At 43.6% G+C, this 18,848-nt stretch overlaps 2 protein-coding genes across 3 annotated transcripts; both read right to left on the minus strand.

The window, feature by feature from the left end:
• Nucleotides 1–1,137: 1,137 nt before the first annotated feature.
• On the minus strand, nt 1,138–7,202 carry LOC134999973 (uncharacterized). Its single transcript, XM_063951463.1, has 2 exons — nt 2,845–7,202; nt 1,138–1,616 (listed from the first exon to the last, which is right to left on the minus strand). Exon 1 carries the CDS (start codon nt 6,804–6,806, stop codon nt 5,184–5,186), a length of 1,623 nt encoding a protein of 540 aa, XP_063807533.1. The 5' UTR covers nt 6,807–7,202; the 3' UTR covers nt 1,138–1,616; nt 2,845–5,183.
• LOC134999989 (uncharacterized) lies at nt 1,138–7,326 on the minus strand. 2 transcript variants are annotated; one of them, XM_063951465.1, is made up of 2 exons: nt 7,197–7,326; nt 1,138–2,980 (listed from the first exon to the last, which is right to left on the minus strand). In XM_063951465.1, the coding sequence occupies exons 1-2, from the start codon at nt 7,324–7,326 to the stop codon at nt 2,145–2,147; spliced, it is 966 nt and encodes a 321-aa protein (XP_063807535.1). In that variant the 3' UTR covers nt 1,138–2,144. The 2 variants fall into 2 exon arrangements, with proteins under 2 accessions (XP_063807535.1, XP_063807534.1); XM_063951464.1 differs by having other exon boundaries at nt 1,138–2,983.
• Between the last annotated feature and the right edge of the window lie 11,522 nt (nt 7,327–18,848).

Raw genomic sequence — 18,848 nt, forward strand, 5'->3', positions numbered from 1 at the left:
ATCTTCAATAACTTTGGATTGTTTCATAATTGTATGTAGTTTATCTAACTTCAAATCCCATTGGGGAATACTTAAATTTTGTGGACTCCAATATTTTGTAACATGTTCTTCACGGTCAGCATACAATATAAATGTCTCATTTTCCCAGGTTAAGGAACTAACATTACTAATACATCCGGAAAATGGAACTACCATTCCAGGTATGGCTGGTGTATCAGTTACCAAACATACTTCTTGTGGGGCTACCTCCATCATCATTGTATATGACAAAGGTAAAACTATCCATTTACATAAATTTACTCCATTCTCTAATAAGCAAGGTTCATAAACTGCAGATTGTACTCTACATATCTTGCCTTGTAAAGTGGGTGTACAAATACTCAAATCATGAGTTCTATTATTCTCATCTATATATTCTCCTTTCATAGTGGGGAACCAGTACCATTCTCCACCAGATGGTCCTAACAACAAAGGCATTACAATATATTTACACATTTGAATAACTTTGGTTACATTATACATAGTTAAAATACCTTGGCATATGGTGTCATTACAAATCATTTTAGCAGCTTCCAAGTGTATCCAAGCGTCCCTGGACACACTTGTATTAAAAATTGTTCTCCATACTTGTTCATATGCATAGTTTGCATAACACCTTTTTGTTGTTGCTCATACATAGTCTGTAGTGTACAGACGGTCCAATTTATAAATTTAGTAATGTTGGTATCAAATCCAACAGCAAAATCATTACTAGCATTAATTAGCTGGTTCATTAAAGTATCTATTCCAGCCGATATTTTGGCTGGCTCAAAAATAGTAGGCATCCATTTTGCTTGTAATGTAAGTCCGTCATTTAATTTACTACCGGCGCTATGCATCCTATTGGCTAATGTTTCAATATCTATCCCATTTAATACTCCTGTTAGAGTCCCATATCCTCCCAACAATGTATCATACCAGGCACGTCGTTGCCGGGATATACATTGTCTATTATTGGGAGGGAAAACAACTTGTGTGACTAACACAGTCTTTTGAGCTTGTGTACCTACATTTTCACATGTAGATGGTAATCTTTTAACATGTCCAATATCGATTCGTGATGCATTGATATCAATAAACATTAAATCTTGTGCCCACCACGTTCGATTTTTTATTTCAGTAGCATTATGACATACCAAAATTAAAACGTCTTTTACGGCTAACCGAAATGTGGTTGCTCCTTGTTTAGAACAATTCTTGTATTCTTTATTCTTCTCTTCTTTAGGGAGAAATCGGAACCTATAAGGTTTGGAGCAGCAACTTATATTTACTGCAGCATTAATTGTGATGTTGCCTTCTGACTGATGTAAGGCAAATGTAGGTCGATATCTGTTTCTTTGTGGATCAGGCGGTCCAGCCCACATCGTTCCTGGAATTGTTATATTTACTATATTAGTACAGCGCTGATTGGCCTGACAAGTGAAATTATCTTGGGTTCTTGGTATGGTGGCATTGTTCCATCCCCACCGTACAGTATGCAACTCTCGTTTCTCCATCTTCAATCCAGGTGTCCATGTACTAGAGGGGACGACCAATAATACAATTCCAAGGATTCCAAGACTGAGCCTCACGACAATCTATAGGTACAAAATTAGTGTAAGTTACTCTCGCAAATAACATTTTTCTTGAGGTACATATTCCCATTTCTCTTGTCCTGGTTTCATTATTAAGAGTACTCTGTCTTTTCCCACAGCTATAACCTCAGCCGGTTCAGGCGGCCCTTGAGGCTTCTGTACCCAGATTTTTGCTCCTACATTCACAGTGTTAGATGAACCAAAACCTTTGTCTCCTCGAACAGTAAGTTCGGTTGGAGCTTCTCCCAATTGGATAGGCTCTATCAAAATGGGTATTATTAACAATTGTGCCACTCGGTCCCCTTCACAGATTACGCAGGGGTCTGGGCTCAAATTCATCACAACTATTTTAATTTCTCCTTGATAGTCGGGGTCAATTACTCCTCCTATCACTATTATTCCGTTCTTGGCCATACTAGAACGGGTTGACAACTGTCCATAATGATTAGAAGGCATTTTGCAACCTATCCCAGTAGGTATAACCTTAATCCCATAAGGAACAATAACATCAGGGTTTATAGCATACATGTCCTACCCTGCCGACATGGGTGTAGCTCTGTACGGTTCTATCGCCTTTTCGTGAATTTTCCAATAAATAAGGCTTTCTACTTTATGTGCTGCCTTGATTGATAAATTGGGGGTCAACATCCTCATCAGAGGAGTTGTGGATTCTGTCAATGGTCGGTTATTTATTATCTGTAAAGCTTCTGAGATATTATCTCTCCATTGTCCAAACTTCTCAGACCCGTTAACCTTTTTTAGGGTGGATTTTAGTAACCCATTCATTCTTTCTATTAACCCTGCCGCCTGCGGGTAATAGGGCATGTGGTATAACCACTCAATATTATGTTCCTGAGCATAGTCTTTTACCTGTTGTCCCGTAAAATGACTACCATTATCTGTTTGAATTTGTAAGGGCATACCATAATATTGTACTATAATCTCAAGTGTCCTAATAGTACTCCATTGTGTAGCAGTCTTACAGGGGAAAGCTACCATTAATCCTGAGTATGTATCTACTGCTGTACATGCAAATTTACACCCTCGACTTTCTGGCAGGGGTCCAATAAAGTCCATCTGCCAGATTTGTCCAGGTAACTTACCTCTTCCAATATGGCCCATTACAGTATGGGGCACTTCCCTCTTTTGGGAGTGTTGACACAAGGGACACCGTAAAATCACAGATTTCACAATGTCCAATGTGAGGGGAATACCCCTTTCTTGCGCCCACCTGTAAGTTGCCTTTTCTCCCAGATGTCCACTCTTTTGGTGTGCCCAAAGGGCTGTACCCTGCAACCATGATTCCAATTCCTTCGTCTCTCCTGTCACTGGCTCATGAGATGACTTGGCAATGGCGGCTTGTGCATCTGCTTGTGAATTAAACAAACGTTCAAGTGAGTCTAATGGTACATGTGCATCAACATGGAATACAGTTACTTTTGTTTGTTTAGTGATAACTTCAATGTCCTCCCAGACTTCCTTTCCCCATAACTCTTTCCCATGAATTTTCCAATCATGTTTCTTCCAGCTCATCATCCATGTGGCTAATCCATTGGCTACTGACCATGAATCAGTATAAATATTACATTCACCTCCAATTTCCTGTCTAAGGGCCAAATATACTGCAAATAATTCGGCATATTGGCTACTCTTTCCTTCCCCTTCTATTTCTAAAGTTTTAGACATTCGGGGATTAAAAGCGACTGATCTCCATTTCCTCCTCCCACCAACATAACGTGCAGAACCATCTGTAAACCAGGTATGACACTGAGATTTATCACTCAACTCAGAATAGGGCTTGCCCCATTTTACTGGTGATTCTTCTAATTCTTCACGAGGAGGGGACATACCTGTTTCTCCTTCTGGAATATCTGCAATTTTCTCATGTAGAGAGGCTACTCCACCCTCTCCTTGTTTTGCCCTTTCTGAAATGTACCATTTCCATTTAATGATACTTTGTTCCTGAGCATGCCCTATCCTATTTGATTTTGGATTAGACATGATCTATTGCATTATCGGTATGCGTGGTCTCATCAATACAGAGTGCCCTATTGTTAACTGTTCAGTATCCACTAATGCCCAATAGCAAGCTAGTAACTGTTGCTCCAAAGGAGTGTACTTTTCTCCTGCATCCGGTAATTTTCTGTTCCAAAATCCTAGTGGCACTCTCTTGCCACTTTGCTTTTGCCACAGTGACCAAGTAGCATATTGTTCTTGTGCTGATACATGTAATTCTACCTCTCCATCTTCCATGGGCCACAAATCTACTGCTTGTTGAATTGCTTGCTTGGCATCTTCAAATGCCTGTTGCTGTTCCTCCCCCCAAGTAAATGCATATTTCTTGCGTGTCACCTTTCGCAAGGGGGAAAGTAACTGTCCTAAATGAGGAATATGCTGCCTCCAAAAGCCAAACAGCCCAATATAAGATTGGGTTTCTTGTTTGTTTTTGGGGGTAGGGAAATCTAGGATCTTCTGCCTGGCTTTAGGGAGGATTTCCCTATGTCCTTTATTCCACTGTATCCCCAAAAACTTCACCGCTTGTGCAGGTCCCTGCACCTTGGCGGGATTAATCTCCCACCCTTTATTTTTCATGTGTTTTATTAACAAGTCTAATTGTTCTTTGACCTGTTCTTCAGTATTTCCTTGAATCATTATATCATCGATATAATGTGATATCTGCATATTAGCTGGTAACTTGAATTCATCTAAATGTTCCCCTACTACTCTCTGGCAGATTGTGGGACTGTGTATCCATCCCTGCGGTAATCGGCAAAAAGTGTACTGCCTACCCATCCAAGAGAAGGCAAACTGGTCTTGTGCCCTCTCTTCTATAGGTATTGTAAAGAACGCATTGGCCAGATCTAGTACGACATACCAGGTCCCTGGATGTACCTGTATTTGTTCTATAATAGTTATTGTGTCCGGTACCGCGGCTGTCAATGGGGGTGTATATTTTTTCAGTTCTCTATAATCCACAGTCATGCGCCAGGAGCCATCGCTCTTTTTCACTGGCCATATCGGATTATTCCAAGCAGTAGTGGTATATCGTACCACCCCTGTATCCATTAATTCTTTAATGGTTTCGCTTATTTCTTGATGACCCCCCGGTATCCGATATTGTTTCATTGCAATTAATTTAGTTGCAGGTGGGACATGTACTGGGGGCATTTTTACTTTTCCCACCACAATAGGTCTGGCCTGAATACAATTACTTCTGACTCCAAAACTAAATTTTCCTGTATCTAAATAAAGGGTCAGTCCTTTTAAAACATCAATGCCTATAATATATTCTCTAATGGGTACTATTAGTACTCGGCATTTCTTAATAGGTAAATTTCCTATTTTTAGAGATATTTCCACCTGTACCCCTTCAGTTACTCGACCCCCCAACCCTGCAATTTTAATTCGGGGTCCTTTAAATCTATTGGGATTTCCATATATTAGGGTAGCCTCCGCCCCTGTGTCAATTAACGCGGGGACCTCTTGTACATTGCCCCGTGACCAATGGATTCCTAATTTGACATAAGGTCTCTCATCATGACGAATCCATACAGGGGCTTGGCTGGCTACCTATGCATCACCCTCTGAATCTTCCTGTTCCTCGGGAGGAGCAGTAGGCTTCAAACGTGTTGCTACTTTAGCGGCAATATCCTCCCAGGGATATAATTTTTCAAACATCTCCCAGTCAGGCAATTTTCCTCCCTTAATTGCTTTTTCTTGATCCCTAAATTCTTTTACCTTTTTCTCACTGGTATTCCCTGCAAAAGCAATTTTCTTGCCTGACAAAATTTTTTGCTTATACAATTTCCATAAATAGGGAGTATCTTTCCCATCTATGGTTTCTTTATCTATTCCTGCTTTCAAAAGAGCTTGGAACATTTCCCGTCTGGATACTCTATTATCTGCATTGCCGGTTTGTCTGTATCCCTGTTCTCCACTCCCTCCTCTAGTGTTTGACTCTGCTCTATCCCTATTCCATTCTCCCATGTCTTGTAATTCCCGCATCTTATCGATTACATCTTCCCATCTTTGATCTGTCATAGAAATTAATAATGTCAGAACCACTGGCTTATATGCAGGGGGAGCTGTCTTCACGAGCCTAGCCCGAGCTGCTACTGAAACCCTTCCTTGTAAATATTCAGCGGCTTCTTCTAAAAGCACAGCGGCTTTCATAGCCTCTTCCTTACATCGTTGAACACACTCTCTGAGGGTTGTCCATGGTTTGTCAGAGGTAGGTATCTCATCAGTGTACCGGGAATTTACCCCGTATGCAACCACTGTTAAGAGATTAGTTTGTACTTGAGCATTACCCTCTCTGGCGAACCATAACTGTGCGTCCCTCATAATTGTCCTATCTTTGGATAGAGTTCCAAATTTTGCAACATCTTGTCTATCTACATCAACCCCTCCAGCGCCATCCTCTACCAAACGGACCAGCCAGGTAAGGACGCCTTCCCCGGGGCGTTGTGAAAATTTGGTCAATAGTTCCATAACTTCATTTTGAGTGAAATCTTGCAGTATCATTTTCTCTTTGAGGACAGCCTGCCCTCCACCTTCTGCAACCTTAGTTAATTGCCTGCGCGAGACAGGACAAGCATTTGCCCCAGGAGGGTCAATGACAGGATTGGGAGGATCCCATCCCCCCTTGTCCTCTTCCTCCTCCTCACTACTACTATCCCATACATCACCATCCCACGTATCGGGATCCCATTGAAGGTTAGCAGAGGCAATAATTGCCCGCACCTTTCGTGTGTTCACCCTCCCTTTTCTTTTCTTATATTTGTTCTGAGCTACTTTGACAGCAGCCTTTTCAGCGACACTTTGATATATCTGAATTTTCTCTAATAACATCTGATTACTGCACTGCAATAATCCTATCGTTCCTTGTTGTTCAACGGTAGTCTGTTCTATCTTCAGATATTTTGACTGTAATTGTTCATATCTTTGGTGCATTTTGCGGTAAGCGGATGCCAGGATCCAGCACCGCCTACCTAGTGCTACTACATCACCTGCCTTGGCAGGGACCCCCTCGAGTACCTGTACAACATCAAGGGGTTCTGCATTCTTGAGTTTACCATCCCATGATTCTGCTAATCCTGACGTTGATAACTCTCGTGCTATAATACTATATGAACTCTCAGTCCATCCTGGAACAGTAATCTGTTCTGTTCCCTTCTTTTTCTTGCAAAACATCCTGATTAAACTATGTTATATTGTAGATCGGCAAAAAGTGGGCAATTTGCCAATTGTCAAAATTTTGCACAGGAGTCAGTCTGGCCAGGACCTTCCACCGTACAAAAGAGTTTTGCGCTACACGTTTCCTATGCCGAGATACAATAAAACACAATCCTGCCGACTACGCCAAAAATGTCTTGCTGTATAGAACTAGGGTGTGTGAGATTGCTCAATACATTCTGCGCTCACTGTTGCCCAGAACAGGCTTACACTTTAATGCAGCAAAACAAACAACACTTTTATGTCTCAATAGTAAATAATTTATTAGTTCTTATAGTATTTTCGTCAGGTATTAATACATAATCATAAATATAGGCATAATATCAAGAAACTACATCAATATCTTACCGAATATTGTAGCATCACTTGAGCACTCTGGATCGGGGAATCTCAGGACGATCGTCTCAAGGGGAAATTCGGTATTCACACGCAGCACGTCTGCTAGCGTCTCAGGTGGATTCCGAAATTCCCCTAACATTCCCCGTCCTTTATACAAAACTAAAAACACAATCTATCCATATGTGGGTACATTCCGGAGGTTCTGAAACATCTTATCTAACTGAAAATGACAACTTGAGTCCTTGTCTATAACAAACTGAAAATAACAACACGAGTCCTTGTCTATTCTAAGAATCCTTCTTCTAGCATGAGACAAACACCCTTTCATAAGACAAACACCCTTGCTATTCTCTTGTCATTATATGGCATAGTTACTGCGGCACAAAATGGAAGTCAGTCAGAAACCTCACTCTCACCCTTTCATATCACACTCGTATCACAGGCACAAACTTCTTCCCTGGATTTTCCCAGGATTCCTGACGTATATCCACCAGGTGATCAGAATGAGCTAAAACTTGTTTAACCACCTTCTGACGCTTGAACCTATCTGGTTTCTTAGGAGGGACGGATGGCTCGGGATCATCCGTAATCTGTAGAATCAATTTAATAGCCTCCAAGAGATCAGGAATATCCACTTGTGAGCTACCCTCCCCATCAGCAGTATCTGTGTCAGAATCTGTGGGGTCAGTGTAAGCGCCATCTTCATCAGACGAGGTGTCAGTGACAGCAGTGGATTGTGAGGAGGTAAGAGCTCGCTTAGAGGACCCCTTGGTCTTAGGCGAGCGAGGGTCAGACTTTTTAGTAGTCAAAGACTGGTTCAATTTCTTCAATTGAGCGGACAAGTTATCTGCCCACTGCGGGTTAGCCGCGGGGACCACATACGGTTGAACCGGCATAGGAGGTCCCATAGGGGGCGTTAGTTTTGTAACTAGCGTATTTAGAAGCGTGGAGAAAGTAGCCCACGGCGGGTCATTATGGACCCCCGTTGCCACAGTCCCACTGGGGGGCAAGGAGCCCCCAGAACCAGAGCCCTCAGCTGCTAAATTCTCCTCATAGTGATCTGTGGCGTCAGCAACACCGGTAGTGTGTTCATCCACAGAACCGTTACCCTCAGAAGCAGACATGATATAACTTGCAATATCAGGTAACACAGTACAATTGTCAGCAGAGCCGGCCCTAGGCATAGGCAAACTAGGCAAATGTCTAGGGCATTTGGCATGCCTTGGGGCACAAGCAGCTTCTGCTGATTAAAATGATATGCGGCATGCCTATATTCTGTGTGTGACTGTGACCGTATCTGCATAGAAAATGCTACATTACTGTGTATTCCTGGAAATCACTGTAACGTAGCATTTTGTATGCAGATACAACCACAGTCACACACAGAATATAGGCATGCCACATATCATATTAATCACCTGAAGCTGCTTGTGCATCTAAGCCATATAGCAACGCAAATAACATGCATTTTTGGCAAAAAGGAACCCGACTTTTCGGCAAAAAAGGCGTTGCTAGGGGGCACCAGCCAAAAACTTGCCTAGGGCATCATATTGGTTAGGGCCAGCTCTGATTGTCAGCAGCACAATACCTCTTGCCTAAACCCCTGCGTAGTGCAGTCAGCACAAGCAGGGGTACAGGGGATATATGGTGACTAAAATCACAGAGAAAAATACAATTACAGTATATCTTGTGAATATCCTATATTACAGTATTATAAACCTGACGCACCTAGTCCCCTCAGGTTATAGAATATAGGGATAGCAAGTTGAGTGAGAGACACGAAATGGAAACCACTCAGCTATCTAATGCACACACATATAGCCACATGTAAACAATGCAGAGGTTATTACAAACAATAATTCTGCACTGGACCAGCTTATATAGCTATGTAGTCAATAGATATAACACTGCACAGTAAAGACTGGATGTATATCACAGGGTACTTGTACCAGAGAACCCTGACTAAATGCACTCTTTCTTAACTGACACTGTCTAATTGACATGTAGAATACTTAAGTGTCATGTAAAGTCACAGCGTTGACTATCAGGCGGCTTTACAGAGGAGGATTTGCCCAAGCAGTCCCAGGAACAGTGTAGCTGAGAGAAATGGCGCCCAGACACTGACAGGGAGTGAGAGAGAGACAGATATGCAGCTCCAGGGCGGGAACATTTACTGTAAATGGTGCCCTGGGGCTGGGGGAGGGGCAACAGGTCTAAGCCTTATCCCCTCTGTTGGCAAAACCACCTCGTGCTGCGGACCAATGTAAATAGGTTTATGAGAGAAAACCTGACCTGTACCCTTGCCCTGGTGATCAAGTGGGGTTGCCTGTATGCCACAGTGCCCACCGCCAGCGCGCGCGGCCCGCCTACCACTGGCCGCGCCGGATCGCAATTCAGCGCGGGTCCCGTGAACGGGACCCACTTACCACCTCCTGAAGCGCGGCCACGCAATCTCGGAGAGCCCCAGCCGTGTGTGTCTAACTGGAAATAAACCGGAGCCTCCTGCTGTAGTTACCCGGCAACCAGGGCACGGGAGTGTACAGCGCCGCTGGGGAGAGCTGGAGCTGCAGCAGTGAATGTCTCCTGACATTTACACACCGCTGCTGCCCTTGTAGTCTTCACTTTTTCTTCAAAAAAAGCTCTTCTTAGGGCTGCTTGGAGCAGCCCCTCTGTTATGTGCCTGCTATCTGCAGCACCAACTATAAAACTGAGCTCCTGTGCAGGGAGGCGGGGTTATAGAAGAGGCGGCGCTATGCATCTTGGGAACAGTCAAAGCTTTTGAGCCTGTTGGTGCCTCGGATCAAGATCCTACTCTACACCCCATTGTTTTTCCTTGTGGAGCCCAGTGTACCCCGCAGCAGAAATGGCAGTACCACTGGACTTATATGGCAGTACCACTGGACTGGATTTATATGGCAGTACCACTGGATTTATACGGCAGTACCACTGGACATATATGGCAGTATCACTGGAATTATATGGCAGTACCATTGGACTTATACGGCAGTACCACTGGACTTATACAGCAGTACCACTGGACTGGATTTATATGGCAGTATCACTGAACTTATACGGCAGTACCACTGGACATATATGGCAGTATCACTGGACTTATACGGCAGTATCATTGGACTGGATTAATACGGCAGTACCACTGGATTTATACGGCAGTACCACTGGACATATACGACAGTATCACTGGTCATATACGGCAGTACCACTGGACTGGATTTATATGGCAGTACCACTGGACATATACAGCAGTATCACTGGAATGATATGGCAGTACCACTGGACATATATACGACAGTATCACTGGATTTATACATCAGTACCACTGGACATATACGGCAGTATCACTGGACTTATACGGCAGTATCAATGGATTTATACAGCAGTACCACTGGACATATACGCCAGTATCACTGGACATTTACGGCTCTGCCACTGGACTGGATTTATACGGCAGTATCACTGGACATATACGGCAGTATCACTGGACATATACGGCAGTATCACTGGACTTATACGGCAGTACCAGCAGCACAGGGACACCACCACTGGACTGATGCAGGACAACACAGCACCACTGCAATGGACTGGACTTATACAGCAGCACTGGACATATGGCAGCAGAGGACACCACTACTGTGACTGGACTGATGCAGCATAAGACACTACACTGGACTGAGCAGCACAAGACAGCACTGGAATCGCCACCCCACTTTCCCTCCCGCACAGACACTGAGGACGGAGACACGTCCTCTCGCTACACTCTCTAATTCCGGAGTGAAAATGGTGGCGACGTGCGGCTCCTTATATGGAATCCAAAACCAACGAGAATCCGACAGCGGGATAATGACGTTTTGCCTTGTTCTGGTTTTTGAGTCTGGCGGGAAGTCCCGAGTCGGACTCGGATCCGAGCTCGGGACGTGAAGTTCAGGGAATGAGGTTCTCTGAGAACCGAACCTGCTCATCTCTACAATGGATATTTTAATTCATAGTGACTATTAGAAGCAGTGGCAAACGCAGGATTTCTAGAGGGGGTTTCCAAATGCAACCTCCATATATTCCACTCTGCGGAACATTATAGATGATCTATAGCAGAGCAGTGGTTCTCAACCTCGGTCCTCAAGTACCCCCTACAGTTCATGTTTTCCAGGTCTCCTCACAGGACTACAAGTGAAATAATTAGCTCCACGTGTGGGACTTTTAAAATGTGTCAGTGAATAATAAATACATCTGTTCAACTGCTAGGTGACCTGGAAAACATGAACTGTTGGGGGTACTTGAGGACCGAGGTTGAGAACCACTGATCTATGGTATAGGCTGTAAGAAACATATTTAAATCATATAAATAATACAATTGGTCTGGAAAAGGTTAAACATACTATAATAAAGGCGCAAACATTACGGAACTAGTACCTCACTTTCTAAGCACACATTCTCCCACCTCATGGTAAGGCTCCTGTCTCTTCTTTCTGGTAGCTTCTCTTTGGTCCAGTGCACTGAATGAGGGCTCAGAATCACACACACAGCACACTTTGTAGAAAAAGCTGCTACTGGGTATGTGCAGCAGCTCTGCATGATGCGGCGGCAGCTCTAGTAATCGTATTCTATACCATTGCTATTGTTGTCATAGTTTGCCACTTGCCAAGGGGAAGGGGGTTTCTGGGCAACCAGAAACCCCACTGCGTGTGTCTTTTAAGAAGCTATCCTTACTGTATATTATATTTCATTATTCTCTATGTTTCGTGTAGATGCCGTAATATTTTATTGGTGCCTAATATACGTTTTTAATATTAGCATTCATTTGGTCTTCTTGTCAAAGTTCAAATGCTTAATTGAGTGAAGTGTTTGTATAAATGATATCTCCTTTAATGTCTGATAGTATTAGTATATTGTATATTTTATTTTTTAATCTTACTTTTGTTCACTATGAAAATTTGATACCAGTGTACTTGTTGTGAATTGCTATGATGCATTAGACTGTCTTCTGTAATTGTCCCTATTTACAGCAGAGACAAAACTTCAAACTATTCAGCCGCAATCTAATTCTTCACCGGCAATGATTGTCTAGTAAAAGCGGTATCCGGTCTTTAGGTTGACATCACTTAGGTCGACACTCATAAGGTAGACTACTATTGGTCGACATGCATTGTGTCAACGTGGTCATTTGGTCGACATGGTCACTAGGTCAATGTGTCAAAGGTTGACACGTGAAAATGTTGACATGAGTTTTTCACTTTTTTTTTTTACGTTTTTTGTACTTTTTCATACTTTTACGATCCACGTGGACTATGATTGGGAACGGTAACCTGTGCCGCGCGCAGCGGTAGTGGTGCAAGGCACCTTTCCCGAAGCATGGAGAGCGTAACGAGCCATGCGAGGGGACACGGTGCACTAATTGGGGTTCCCGGTCACTTTACGAAGAAAACGACACCAAAAAAATATAAAAAACCCATGTCTACCTTTTTCCATGTCAACCTTTTCCATGTCAACCTAATGACCATGTCGACCTATTTCAGGAGTCGACCTAGTCCCTGTCGACCAATAGTGGTCGACCTAATGACTGTTGACCTAATTACTGGCGGCCCAATGATCCACACCCAGTGAAAGCACCCAGCTTCCCCTGAACCCTTTAGAACTTGTGTCCAAAATATTATAATAATCAATGATTACACTGTTTTATAGACCAACCTGGAAAAATTATTTAAGGGGTATATATTTACTAAGGTGAGGGTTTTTTTTAAGTAGTGGAGATGTTGCCCATAGCAACCAATCAGATTCTAGCTTTTATCTTCTATAAGCAGCTACTGTAGATCAGTGGTTTCCAAACTTTTTTGAATCACGGCGCCCTAGAATATCAGAATTTTTTCACGGCACCCCTAGGCCAAAAATTTCTTATTGAGAAATTTAGAAAGAAATATTACATTAAGTAGATCGCGTTTATGTGTCATCCTTAGGGTCAGTTGTGTGGTGAGGGACAAGATTTGCTTCTGTTTGGCCACATATTTTATGACTGGCAGCCACCAGCACTGGTTTTGCCTATTATATTGACCATGAATAATTTGAATTGGTCCTGGATCACCAACCCAGGGCACCCCTGCAAGTGTCCCGAGGCACCCCAGGGAGCCACGGCACAAAGTAATAATTATTAAGTAGAATGTGATTGGTTGCTATGGGCAACATCTCCACTTCTAAAAAAAACCTCACACCTTAGTAAATATACCCCTAAGAATCAATTAGCCCTGTACAAATTAAAGTAATAAATCAGTGCAAGCTACTGTTTATAGGTAACCTTAACAACCTATGGGGCAGATGTATTAAGCCTGGAGAAGGGATAAAGAAGTGATAATTGAAAGGTGATAATGTACCAGCCAATCAGCTCCTAACTTCAATTTTTCAAATCCGTAATTATTGGCTGGTGCGTTATCACCTTGCACTTATCACTTCTTTATCACTTCTCCAGGCTTCATACATCTGCCCCTATGTTAGTTGAGCAGAAGGCTGAGCAGTAGTGGAATTACTGAAACCGTATTTTCTGTCCATGAGTTTAGCATTACTCATAACAAATTGCTTGTTATTTCTTTAAGTACTGACTGGATTCTCTGTCTGCTGAAACCACCAACATAAATGGAGAAACGCGGTAAGAAAATGAGTCTGACTGCAAATTTCTGGCTGGCGGCTGCTTTGATATTAATCAGTAATGGATATAATACTTTATACTGTTGAAAACAGAGAATCTGACTTTAGTCTGAACCGGCTGCTGTTCATTAACCTTAGAGCTTATTACGGATGGGACATACACTGTTCCTTTGCATCGTACAATACATCTCGCTAACACTGTAATATGCAACTTCACATGCTATTGGCACGAACCAAATATACATTAATTATATATAAAATATATATAAGAAATACCAGTGGCTTGCTTATGTATATTTCATAAACCAATATATATATATATATATATATATATATATATAATGCGAAATCCCTCACTCACTCACTGACTGACTGACTAATCACTATGGGAGACAAGTACTAAGCAGTGATAAAAGTGAAGTGAGCCAGTGGAGAAGTTGCCCATGGCAACCAATCAGCATTAACGTAACGTTTATAATTTACATACTATAAAAGTATACAGAGCAGCTGATTGGTTGCCGTGGGCAACTTCTCCACTGGCTCACTTCTCCACTTTTATCACTGCTTAGTACATGTACCTCTAATTCTCTTGTTAGGTAGCTGAAATGTAACATAGGTATTCCTCAGGTGGGAAATAGGAAAACTACGTAATTAGAATTTTAATAAACTTCCCTTAAGGGGATGAAAGGGGTTTTGACATAATGAAGTCATTACCGATGCGTGGCTTGTGTTGTGTGAATGATAACCCCCAAACGGACAATCGGATCAAAATTTGGATTGTACCTCCAGTGTGTAGAATTTAATAAACTACAAAAATGGTCCTGTCACTTTTTACTGTATCTGCTACGGGTGCTCATCGGGTAACGCCAAGAACCATGGATTAATATTTACTTACATTAAGACATCTCAAATCACATCTCTTTAGATTTACCAATTTTGTAACACTCATTTATATAATTCCAAAACACATTAATCAATATAGTACATTAATCAATAAGACATTAGTCAGCATAGGAACATGCACAAAAAAAACAGAGAATATTACAAAATATTCATTAGTATCTCCAATGGTATATCCAGTAGTATATACATTCAACCAACTCACTGAAACAAAATACAGAGATACTATATAACAGAGAGTACTCAGGGGGTCATTCCGAGTTGATCGCTCGCTAGCTACATTTTGCAGCCGTGCAAATGCATAGTCGCCGCCCACTGTGGAGTGTATATTTGCTGTGCAAGTGTGCAATCGCATGTGCAGCCGAGCGTTACATAAATAGTTTGTGCAGTTTCTAAGTAGCTATGAACTTACTCAGCCCTTGCGATCACTTCAGTCTGTCTGGTCCCGGAATTGACGTCAGACACCTGCCCTGCAAGTGCTTGGACACGCCTGCATTTTTCCAACCACTCCCAGAAAACGGTCAGTTGACACCCATAAACGCCCTCTTCCTGTCAATCTCCTTGCGATCGGTTGTGTGAATGGATTCTTCGTTAAATCCATCGCACAGCAACGATCCGCTTTGTAGCCATACGTAGCGCCTGCGCATTGTGGTGCATACGCATGCGCAGTAGTGACCTGATTGCTGCGCTGCAAAAAAACGTCAGCATGCGATCAGGTCGGAATGACCCCCTCAGTCTCTAAGAATAATCACTAGAAATCCGCTGGTTGCGTATTATCACTGTCACCGCAATAACTATACCTGTATTAGTATGAAATGGACGTTTTATATAACTAATGCTTTTATTTATTCATTAGACGCGCACTGTAGGCTCTGTGCTGAAACCATCATTTGACCGTCTTTTACTCCACAATCAATAAAAGCCTTGTTTCTCAGTCTCTGGTACATGAATACCAATTGATGGACACATCAGCAGATTTAGAATGAAACTCAGGCTGCTAAATATATAGCTCAAATCATCATTATATTTATTAGCAAACAATGGGGGTCATTCCGAGTTGTTCGCTCGTTGCCGATTTTCGCAACGGAGCGATTAAGGCAAAAATGCGCATGCGCATGGTACGCAGCGCGCATGCGCTAAGTATTTTAGCACAAAACTTAGCAGATTTACTCACGTCCGAACGAAGAATTTTCATCGTTGAAGTGATCGGAGTGTGATTGACAGGAAGTGGGTGTTTCTGGACGGAAACTGACCGTTTTCTGGGAGTGTGCGAAAAAACGCAGGCGTGCCAGGATAAAACGCGGGAGTGTCTAAAGAAACGGGGGAGTGGCTGGCCGAACGCAGGGCGTGTTTGTGACGTCAAACCAGGAACGAAACGGGCTGAGCTGATCGCAGTGTAGGAGTAAGTCTCGAGCTACTCAGAAACTGCTAAGAATTATTTAGCAGCAGTTTTGCTTATCTTTCGTTCGCAATTCTGCTAAGCTAAGATACACTCCCAGAGGGCGGCGGCCTAGCGTGTGCAATGCTGCTAAAAGCAGCTAGCGAGCGAACAACTCGGAATGAGGGCCATTAACACATATACTAACGGAATCATCCAAACTCAAAAGTGTCAAGGCATAAGTATAATCTGATAAAAAGCAGGCCTGTGGTCTCTCCAAATATGCACTCTTCCCAATTCCTCTGCCTTGCGTCAGTTAATAAAAGCTGTTCCCCTACACGTGTCCTGATTGTTGGACTCTTCTCCTGGCTGGGGGCTCACATTATTGTTATTATTATTAATATTATCCTTTATTTATATAGCGCCACAAGGGATCCGCAGCGCCCAGTTACAGAATACGTAAACAAATACGCAAAACAAGAAAACAGTGACTCACAGTTCAGGACAATATAGCACAAGTACAGCGGGGCGGATCTAGACTTTTCTTTTAGGGGGTGCAATTTAATGATTTATTTTGACTCCTCCCCTTTCTGGTCCTAGCTCCTCCCCTTTGGCAACCCCTTCATATTCAAAACAGGGACCGTGTTTCCCTTCTTATCGGTCGCTGGACTAACTGATAGACAGTCAAAAGGTCGACACAAACAAAAGATGGACATGCATTAGGTTGACACTGACAACAGGTCGACATGTTTCAAATTGGTCGACATGGTAATGGCTGACACACATATGGTCGACACATTTTTTTGTTTCTGAATTGTTTTTTTAACTTTTTCCATTCTTCAATATCCATGTCACAAATCATAACCTTTAGTAACCTTGTACGAGCAAAGCGGAGCACTGCGACAAAGTGTGGCGACCGAAGCGAGTCCACGAGAGTCTGATTTCCTGAAAATTGTGCTCCCAGATGGCAAAACTATCTACACTAACACCCCCCCCCCCAAAAAAAAACACAAAAAACACAAAAACCCCCCCAAAAACTCTGTGTCGACCATTTTTGGGTCAACCATTTACATACTGACCTTTTGTCAGTGTCTACCTAATGACTGTCTATACAGACAGTATAGATCTCTTATACCCAGTGGCGGTTCTTGCCACGGGCAAGCGGTACTTTTGCCCGGGGCGCCGCCTTCCGGAGGGCGCCGGCGCCATCCGGAGGGCGCCGGCGCCATCCGGAGGGCGCCGCACCAGGGCAAGATCCGCCACTGTGCCCCCCGCAGTGCCCTGCTGTGCCCCCCCCGCTTTGAAGGGAACCAGACGCTACGGTCTAGTTTCCCTTCATGTAGAAGACCTTTGCTGTGCGATGCGCGATGACGTCATCGCGCACCGCACAGCATAGTGGCACAGACACTAGGGGTCATAATTGACCTCTAGTGTCTATGCTGTTCTATGGGAGAGACGTAATAACGTCTCTCCCATAGATCGAAGAGAGGAGAAGAGCGGCGCCGGCGGCGGATGGGGGTCTGCAGCGGTCTGGATCAGGAACGGGGATGGTAAGTATACTTTTTTTTCTTTTTCTTTCAGCGTCGTGACCACGCCCCCATTCGAAGTCACGCCCCCATATTTTGCCCGGGGCGCCACAAGACTAAGAACCGGCCCTGCTTATACCGTAACCCTTCTTATCACACCAAGGGGTAAATGTATGAAGGTGGGATATGGGGAAGAAGCGTTATCAGCGCACGTTATGTGCGCTATACTGCTTCTCCCCCATGTAAGAAGCCTGTGGTGCGGGCACAACGACAACGGCCCTCTCCATATCGGCGCTGCTATTTATAAGATAGCAGGCCGATACGTGAGGGCAATGTTTGAACGGTCAGCATCGCTGACCGTTCTGACACCTGCAGCTGTCGATTTCGACAGCTGTAGGTGACGATGCCCATAGACTACAGCAGGGATAGAGCTGTCCCTGGCTGTGGCGGGTGCCGGCTTCTGACAGCGCTGGGGATCTTGTATGAGTAGCAAGATCCCACGCAGGCGCACTGGAGCCGACCGGGAGGGAGACACAGTGCGTCAGCACTGAGCTGAAGCGCTGGGTGCTCGGGGGACATCACCAGAGGGGGAGCTTTCGCTCCCCTGCTTCAGCACACAAGATGTTAGTACATCTTGTCGATGTCCCTTCCTGCTTCACCTTGGTAATGAGGCGAAGCAGGTAGTGTTATAGCGTCATGATCCGTGCCGCTTTAATACATTTACCCCTAAAGGCCTTACCGCTATTTATGACCACAGTCCGACATATTAACAAATTAAACTGGTCAAGATCCATATTTAACAACAAGTGAAAACAAACTTTGAAATCAAGATTTTATTGCTAATATAATTTTATAAAGACAAATTAGTTTTTTATTTGTAAAAATAAAAAGATTTCCAAAGCAAGACTAACACTCATTCCACACATCAGTGATAACAGGAGTGATAGCAGCAGTGCCGGCGCAACACGCCCAGCAAGGGTATGCAATGCAGAGAGGCGCCGGACAGAGAAGGTGCTCTCCCCGCACTGCTACCCTGCTGCCGCTGCACCTGTCACTGTATGACAGGCAGCAGCACCGGCAGCGGGAAGCGCGGCTTTCAGCGTCTGGTGGTCCCTCCAGCATGACTCATCAGCGGCTCTCTGTGTGCTTCCCCGCGCTAAGGATCTCCCTCGCGGCTGTGGGCGGCTTTGCTTGGTGCTGAACCCTGAT

This window comes from Pseudophryne corroboree, chromosome 2 (genome assembly GCF_028390025.1).
Source record: "Pseudophryne corroboree isolate aPseCor3 chromosome 2, aPseCor3.hap2, whole genome shotgun sequence".
In the NCBI taxonomy this organism is placed as follows: Eukaryota; Metazoa; Chordata; class Amphibia; order Anura; family Myobatrachidae; genus Pseudophryne; species Pseudophryne corroboree.